Source organism: Hordeum vulgare, chromosome 5H (genome assembly GCF_904849725.1).
Source record: "Hordeum vulgare subsp. vulgare chromosome 5H, MorexV3_pseudomolecules_assembly, whole genome shotgun sequence".
NCBI lineage: Eukaryota > Viridiplantae > Streptophyta > Magnoliopsida > Poales > Poaceae > Hordeum > Hordeum vulgare.
The window spans coordinates 561982761-561991546 of NC_058522.1; the positions used below are offsets into that span (position 1 = coordinate 561982761).

The following is an 8786-nucleotide window of genomic DNA, read 5'->3' on the forward strand; positions in this document are numbered from 1 at the left end:
AAATATGGGCCATTGGATTATGAAAGAATCAACGACACATGACCAGTCTGAAGAAAGTTACCTATCAGACTTTAGATAGGAAGTGTTTCCCTTTGGTAATGCCAAATGCACCGAGCCAAAATATACTTATCAAACTTAGGAAAGAACATCTACCCGCAAGACCGACTTACCCATGAATTATGCTAGCGGCAAGCCTATCGTTGATTACCTCGCGACATCGCTTCATAAGTTTAGTTAAACATGTGATACAATGTTGGGGGGAGGGCAAATGACCCCCCCCCCCCCAAACATCTTGGTTTTACATTGTAGCTTCATACATCTTGCTTTAACAATTTAATTTCCAAAACAACGAAATGAAGCTTAGTGTATGAAGCTCACTAGAAAGGGAGAAGACATCCTACTTTGGATACACATATCCGAGTGTCCCACGAGGTCCCCTTGACACTTGAGTTGTCATGTTGTTGTAAATCGATATGTTACTAGTGTTCAGATCTCGATGAACAATGTATAGGGTGCATCTTGTATGGATATACTCTACCTATGAAATTCAAAGCGTACAAGGAAAAGAAACAATTTTGTAAGGCCTTTGATTACATTTAGTAGAATAATTGGATGAACAAAATGAGAGGGAGATTACCAGAGGCGGAATTAGCATGGGGTTACGCCTAGGGCTAAATTACCTTGAGTGGTGTACTTTAGAATTTTTTTGTACTTCATAAGAAGATATTATAAAGAATATTGTCACTACACCTAGGGCTATAGCTCCATTTTCCCTAGGCTTGATTCCGCCACTGGAGATTACCTCTTGCAGCATCTACTTCTATTTGGAGACACTGGGCTCAATTGATTATTTGCAAAAGCAACACCTCATCCCGTGAACAACACCTAGGTTTTCTAAGTACACTTACAATATTATTTTGGAGTAATTAATGTAATTGTTCATTTCCTAAAAAATAAAAATAAAAAAATAGCGCATGATCCCAAGGTTTAAAACATAATAAACATTAACCTAGAGATAATTAACAATCTAGCATTAGTTGTGCAGTATCGGAAATGTCATGTATAGAGGTCTTGTCTAACAGTGCAGATCATCGTTGTAACTGATCACAAAACATATCTTGATATATCATATTCAAAAAAATCTGATATATCATTCAAATAATCCATTCTTGTACAAAACTAACCCCAACCTACCTAAGATGCATCATCCCTACAGCTCTAGATACCCTAAAGCACAACTGCACAAATAATTAGTTTATAAAGAAGGCACACAAAGTAAATGTGAATTAATGTGTCAAAGATTTTAGTATGACATATGCACACACTCTTTCATCGTCTTAGATAGACTAGATGATTGCCTGTGTGTTGCAACAGGTATAAATATTTTAGTATGATAGCCCGTGATTATACTTTCATATTAACACACAAAGTAAATGTGAATTAATGTGCCAAGATTTTAGTATGACATATGCACACACTCTTTCATCGTCTTAGATAGACTAGATGATTGTGTGTGTGTTGCAACAGGTATAAATATTTTAGTATGATAGCCCGTGATTATACTCCCATATTAACACACAAAGTAAATGTGAATTAATGTGTCAAAGATTTTAGTATGACATATGCACACACTCTTTCATCGTCTTAGATAGACTAGATGATTGCGTGTGTGTTGCAACAGGTATAAATATTTTAGTATGATAGCCCGTGATTATACTCCCATATTAATATGATTGTATATATAAATGTATACCAAACTCTGCTTGTGATTTACTCTTCCGATTCTATTTTCTCTGCCCATAAGCAGCCACACGAATACCAAGTGAGGTTATCATGACTCTGTTTTTAACATTTTTACCTATGTGCATGCATGAAGATAGATGAATTGTTTTAATTGCTGCATGCTGCCATTGGGTCTCCTCTTCCCTTTCCCACGCATGTAGGGATGGACCCCTTTGCATGACGTGTTTGATTGGCTTGGTCTTTCAAAACGCATGCTAATTAATACAGCTAAAGCGGGGTAGTACAAATGAAAACTGATCTAAAGAAGGATAACATGCAGACTAATTAGGAACAAAAGAAAAATGTTATGCGCAAGGAAAAAAGAAACGGAGGGATTACCTATGTAAATACTTTTCTTTTTTTGGTAAATTTCTATTTGAGAAGCACCTACGGGCCTACTAAATAAACCATAATTTTATCTGATAAATCAACAAGTTGCTTGACATTTCATGCGATGAAAAAACCCCACATATATGAAGGAAAAGAAAATCAAAACAGAGAAATAGAGGGAAAAAATATGCAAGGTCAAACGAAGGATGAGATAGACCACATAACCTTACATTCATTTTAAGTAGGAGATACATGTTCAAAAATGTCAAATGGAGACCGAACCCCATGAAGACTTAATTTGAAAATTTCCGAATTCTAACTTTTTAGTATATTTTTTTTTCTAAAAAATACACATATATTGAGAGATATAATGTATATATGTGTGTAAATTATCAGGTTGAAATACGTTAAAATGTGAGCTAGTACATAATAAAGTTAAATTTTGTTCTTTTAGCATACGTACTATTTACCCTCAAAATCCATGGTTTTTTTGTGAAGCTCAGAATTCAAGGCACTTTTTTTTTTCCAGATTTGTTTGAAATAATTTCTTTTTGAAATTTGATTTGATTTTTTTTTCAAAATTAAGGCATTCATGAAGTTCGGTCTCCAAAATGCAAATATGTTCCCTTGCTTTAGTCTACAAAGTCCACAAGTTTCATCATCTCAAAGGCTTGAGCTATTATTGGTTCCAAATTCAAAATAAAGAACCGTCGTGCCTATTTCTCGGTTGCGGTTGCTTAATCATTCCGAAGCCCACAAAAGTTTTTCTTTAACGAATACGTGGGATGTATATCTTTCCATTGATAAAGGGAGGTGAAATTACAAGGTTACATCCATCATTATAGCGCATACTAGGAGGCGCTTATGATGGTGCCGTTGAGCATCAAGAGAAGGGGTTGCTCAGCCAGCAAAAAGTTTAGTAGACCCTAATACTACTATCTTAAGCAAGTCGCAACCATGTTCTCATTCATCATCATCATTTCGTTTAAGAGTATTTATTATTAGTGCGTACTGTATACTAAAGCATTCAACATCCACCTTGGTCAAGCAACCTAGAATTTCCCCTACATCCGCAAGTTGCACCATGATGTCATTAATCATTTTCAGGGAGACGCCCGCATCTTTTGGGTTGGAGCGACCGACCCCGATGGAGTGACTTGTGATCGGAAGCAAGTCACGCAGGAGGGAGGCGGTTTCGCAGCAAAAGCAGCGAGGCTTTCGTTTCCTCGGTTGGACCAAACCCAAACCCAAACCCGACCCAGCCGGAAAGGCCAGCCAAACCCTCGCCAGTCCCCATTCCCCATTCCCCTCCGAGCTCGCCCGCCCGCCCGCCATGGCGCCGGTGGATCCGCACTCCTACACCGACGGCGCGCACCCGGTGACCGCCCACGCCGCGCTCGTCTTCTACCTCGACTTCGCCGCCTCTACCATCCACGCCTCCGCGCTCGTCACCCTCTCCGCGCCGCACACCGGGGACCTCCTCCTCGACACCCGCGCCCTCGCCGTCCACTCCGCCACCACCGCCCCCGCCCCCGACGCAGCCCCCTCCCCCATCCCCTTCTCCCTCGCCGCCGACGCCGACCCGGTCCTCGGCACCGCGCTCACCCTCGCCCTGCCCCCCGACACCGCCTCCTTCCTCCTCACCTTCTCCACCTCCCCGTCCGCCTCCGCGCTGCAGTGGCTCGCCCCGCCGCAGACCGCCTCGGGCCTCCCCTTCGTCTTCTCCCAGTGCCAGTCCATCCACGCCCGCTCCGTCTTCCCCTGCCACGACACCCCCGCCGCGCGCATCACCTACTCGCTCCTCCTCAACGTGCCCGCGCAGCTCTCCGCCGTCGCCGCCGCGCGCCACGTCGCGCGCCGCGACCCCGTCCCCTCCGACCACCGCGGCGCCTGCGACGACGCGCTATGGTGCGCGCCCGGCCGCATCGTCGAGGAGTTCGAGATGGCGCAGTGCGTGCCGCCCTACCTCTTCGCCTTCGCCGCAGGCGGGATCGGCTCCCGCGACCTCGGCCCCAGGACGCGCGTCTACGCCGAGGGCGGGGACACGCTCCTCGACGACGCCGCCCGGGAGTTCGCCGGGGTCGAGGACATGGTCAAGGTCGGGGAGTCGCTCTTTGGGCCCTACGAGTGGGAGAGGTTCGATCTGCTCGTGCTGCCGCCCAGTTTCCCCTACGGCGGCATGGAGAACCCCAGGATGGTCTTCCTCACGCCCACGGTCATCAAAGGGGACGCCGCGGGGGCGCAGGTTGTGGCCCATGAGCTCGCACATAGCTGGACTGGAAACCTCATCACCAACAAAACTAATGAGGATTTCTGGCTAAATGAGGTGATCCTTTTGTTCTCATGTGTGCTTGTTTTGTTCTTTTCTTATGTAGAAATGAATTTGAATTTACACTTTTCTGCATTCATGCCCAGTGCCAAACACCTGTTATTGTCTAATTGAGGGAGGCAGATTTGTATTGTAGTTACTGATAATTATTAGCTTATCTATCTGCATGGCGCACATTTTGTACTGTTATGTGTTGGCAAAATCCTTGTAAGCAAGCAGTTTGATTTTAGTTGGAATCTCAATCAACTGAGCTGCAATTTTATTCAACCAAGACTTGCTGTATAGTAGATTCTCATCTGCTTTGTCCCAACTGTTGCGAGTGACGTTCACACGTTCAACTAGAACTGTCATGGTAATATCTTTTCTGCGTACAGGGTTTCACAACCTATGCTGAGAGGAGGATTGTCGAGGTGGTGCAAGGTGAGGAGCGGGCGGCCTTAAACAGCGGAATTGGATGGAGAGGGTTGAATAGAATGATGGAGAGATTTAAGGATAACATGGAGTTCACCAAGCTCAAGCCGAAGATGGCAGGGATTGATCCTGATGATGTGTACTCAGAAGTGCCCTATGAGAAAGGCTTCCAGTTCCTTTGGCGCATCGAACGCCAGGTGGGTATAACACAAGATTTGCTTTACACTTATTTGCACCGTTATCTGATGAAATCAGTAAGAATTCAACGACTAACTGTGACTGTGCACTGTTCTATGCCTGTTAATTGTACTAGATTGGCCGACCTGCATTTGATGAATTCCTGAAGAAGTATATTGCCACCTTCAAGTTCCAATCGATAGATACAGAGACATTTCTCGAATTCCTGAAAGCCAATGTACCTGGGATAGAAAATCAAATTGACCTTCATGAGTGGATCGAGGGTACTGGTATCCCTTCCGATGCCATGGAGCCAGAATCAGCTACCTATAAGAAGATTTGTGCCTTGGCTGCAGAGTTTAAGTCTGGAAAAATTCCAAGTGAAGAGGAGGTGGCAGACTGGAGCGGACAAGAGTGGGAGCTTTACTTGGAAAATTTACCAACAGACGTTGAAGCATCACAGGTAAGTTTCAAATAGTCTGTCTATATGTACATGAACTCTATCTTCTCAGCAGCTAAACATATCACTATAGCGACGAGCCATCTTCCTTATAAAAGTGAAAAATGCCATCATGCATGCTTAGTTTGATTTTGCAGCCGTAAATGCAACTAAGTCAATTATTGGAAGATTTTTGTATGTAAAGATGAAGTCATAATATGTTACATGACCAGTTAGAATAGATTGTTCCTCCTTCGAGGCCAGATATAATCTATTTGTTGTCAAATCATGCAGTCCTGCTGAATGCCAAATAAATAAGATATTTGTCTGCGTGAGAACAGTTGTCCAGAGCAACTCACATGTCTTTTGATTCACCAAGGGAAATCAAACTAGCATTGGATTAAAAATACATTGAAATTAGTGGAAGAAGCATATATTCCTTACTTTGCCTGCTTCACTCTGAAAGGCTATTAGAATCAGATTCTGCTTATTAGTTTTATTTAGAATGGTTTGGGTAGACTTATCAACAATGTCAATAAGTTCCTAACTTGACTATTAGTTATGCTGAGAGTACTTTGGAGAAGTACCTTACTCATCATAGATTAGTCTATTATGAATGTGATGAGAACGTGACTTTCTATTATAGAATCTTTGGGTGGCAGCATGAAAAACTATATAATAGTTTCTCAATGTATTGATGCTGAAGCAGTTGTTTCAAGTCATGTGTTTTAAGACTGCATGCCAGGACACTGTTTAGTCTCATTTACTCGAAAAGGCAATAAAGTTCCACCCTGTTTAGCTAGGAAACTTCATTTATAAATTACTCGGGACCCAATTTAAACATTCACATTCACATGTATTTAACTCCCATCTTGGGTTCAATGTCCATAGCCCATCGAGTCCATAGCCGATTTTCCTTGTTTGAGCATCTAGTTAAAAAGTATGGATAACTGTTGACTCAAGCAACAAAGGAAGATCTAGAAAGTACTGAGACCTTCAGGTGTGTTCAGGGTAGGGAGTTTGTTGCTATCTTTCAGAGTATTGCTTTATTTGTATGTGGTTTTCAGTTACTGCAGACTGAAGTATTCAGTGTTATACTGTTATATATGCATTCTGTGGACAAGAGCTTGGTTTCCAAACAGACAGTGACAGAAGATGAACTGATTTTTATTATCATCTGTCGTCCTTATCCAGGTTACTGCTCTTGATGAGCGGTACAAGTTGTCAGAAAGCCGCGATTACGAGGTTAAAGTCGCATTCCTCCAGCTAGCGATCCCCACGGGATGCAGGTGTTACTTCAACGAGGTGGAGAAATGCTTGAAGCAAGTGGGAAGGATGAAGTACCTGCGCCCGCTCTACAGCTCGCTGGCTCGATGCTCAGGGGAGGAGGAGAAGATGCTGGCCAAGAGGATCTTCTCGGAGGCCCAGGAGTTTTACCACCCCATAGCCCGCGGCGTCGCGGAGAGCATCCTTTTGAAGCATGGCTAGCTGAGTCGAAGCCACATTTTACTGAGCCTGAAGTAGAGAGAACTGTTTGCTCGCTCATTTGCCCTACATAAAATTATCTCTCTCGGGGAGTTGACATTGGATAAAACTCTGAACTTCCTTCCGTGATGTGTCATGTGAGACTGCATGTGCGTAATTTATTCTGACCCTGTAAGGAACATGAAACTCTGCTTCTTGATAACATTATCCTGTGGTGATACTGCTATGATCTCTTAATGGTCATCGTCTTTTTAAGTCAAATCCGTATATAGAGTATTAATCTAGCAATGTGCCTGCGGTTTGCTATTGAACGAGGAAGATATTATCAGCCGTGTGTTGAGCACCTGTGGTCTTCTTGACGCGGTGCTAGCGACTGCGAGCTAGGTAGTGCCCTGATGGGGATTGAGCGTCAAGGAGGTGATTGAACACGAGGAGTAGGAGTAGGTGATTGAATTTCAAACCCATCTTAACATAGATTGCAGAACAGAAGCGGCAGGAGGAGAGGGACTGGGTGAGAAGAGATGGCATCCGGTTATGCAAATGGTTTTTGTGTGCTGGTTTGTACTGTAGCTTATTGCGCTGCTCGCTCTGCAATGGCATCAATGGTCTGAAAATGCTTGATGCAACACTTTATATGTCTGAAAATGCTTGACGATGACAACAACTACTCCCTTGGAATGTGGAAGTGTTTTATGCAATGCTGGTTATGTTTGCAATATTGTGCTACAAGATTATTTATCTATCTGGTTATGTTTTATGCAATGCTAGTTATATTTGTCCACAATAAATAAATAAATAGAAAGTGCACACAAAAGTTAGAAGGGCTAGCAAGCCTCATGATAAGCAGTTTGTGACAGAGCTAGAAGGGCCGGCATGCCCATATGTTCCAGGCCCTTTCATGTAAAGCCACCGTCAACAGATCAGACATACTGCAAACCTCAGCGACAATTCCGGAAATAAATGAATTCATGAGCACTTTTTTTGAGGATTAATTTTGAAGAAATGAGCAATGAGAGGGGGTTGAAAACGGCAAAAGCATCAAATGAGGATGGTGTATGTAGTAATACCAGTTTTCGTGGAAAGATGCTATTGCTCTCTTATGTTATCAGCCGTCCATGATCCATAATGCGTACCATCAGAGGAAATCTTCCTCTACAAGGGAGTATCAAGGTAGGGACTAGGGAAATACTACTACACGCTTAGAGCATCTACAGCCGGACCTCGCTAATCCGGCCCCTCAAACCCGCGAACGTGCACCGACGAGTCACGCCTCAAATAATGCATTCTACATTCGGATATCCCAAATTAAAAACCTTAAATTCATACTATTTACATGCGACGTAAACCTAAAGCTAAATGAAACTTGTTCGGGTCCACCGTGTCCATGTCCGGCAGCTGGTTGCGTCCCACATAGTGTCGGTCCGGTCATCGACGAGGTAGAGTAGAACATGGGACACTAGCCGGCTCACGGGAGTCGAGCTCCCACCGTCTCCCATGCCCTACTCTCCCTCGTCGGAGCCCGTAACCCGGACGGTGCCGGTCGATGTGAGGTCGATCACGGATCCTTCCTCGAAGGAGCTGACGTCCACCACGATGCAATTGCGTCGACCGCACCGGTGCACCCTGGGGGCGCCGGAGAGTGTGACTCCGCCTCTTCAATATCCGCCGCCGCGAGGGCCTTCGTCGCATTCCGTGCCCGCTGCCTCGCCCAGCGGGCACGCCGCGCCATGGCATCGTCCGAGGTCGGCCATACTTCGTGCTCGGTGCGCCAACAGAAGGGTTGTGCTTCCGTCACGACGTTTGGACGCAAGACGGACCTCACCGTCTTCGATG

At 44.4% G+C, this 8786-nt stretch overlaps 1 protein-coding gene across 1 annotated transcript; it reads left to right on the forward strand.

Moving 5' to 3' along the window:
- Positions 1-3349: 3349 nt before the first annotated feature.
- On the forward strand, positions 3350-7214 carry LOC123453015 (leucine aminopeptidase). The gene is made up of 4 exons (XM_045129770.1): positions 3350-4438; positions 4816-5049; positions 5166-5492; positions 6663-7214. Exons 1-4 carry the CDS (start codon positions 3446-3448, stop codon positions 6954-6956), a joined length of 1848 nt encoding a protein of 615 aa, XP_044985705.1. The 5' UTR covers positions 3350-3445; the 3' UTR covers positions 6957-7214.
- The last annotated feature ends 1572 nt before the right edge of the window (positions 7215-8786 follow it).

Coding starts and splice junctions, on each gene's coding strand:
- LOC123453015 (XM_045129770.1), top strand. CDS start 3,446: ATGGCGCCGGTGGATCCGCACTCCTACACCGACGGCGCGCACCCGGTG. Junction 4,439..4,815: donor AGGATTTCTGGCTAAATGAG/GTGATCCTTTTG, acceptor TTCTGCGTACAG/GGTTTCACAACCTATGCTGA. Junction 5,493..6,662: donor CAGACGTTGAAGCATCACAG/GTAAGTTTCAAA, acceptor GTCCTTATCCAG/GTTACTGCTCTTGATGAGCG.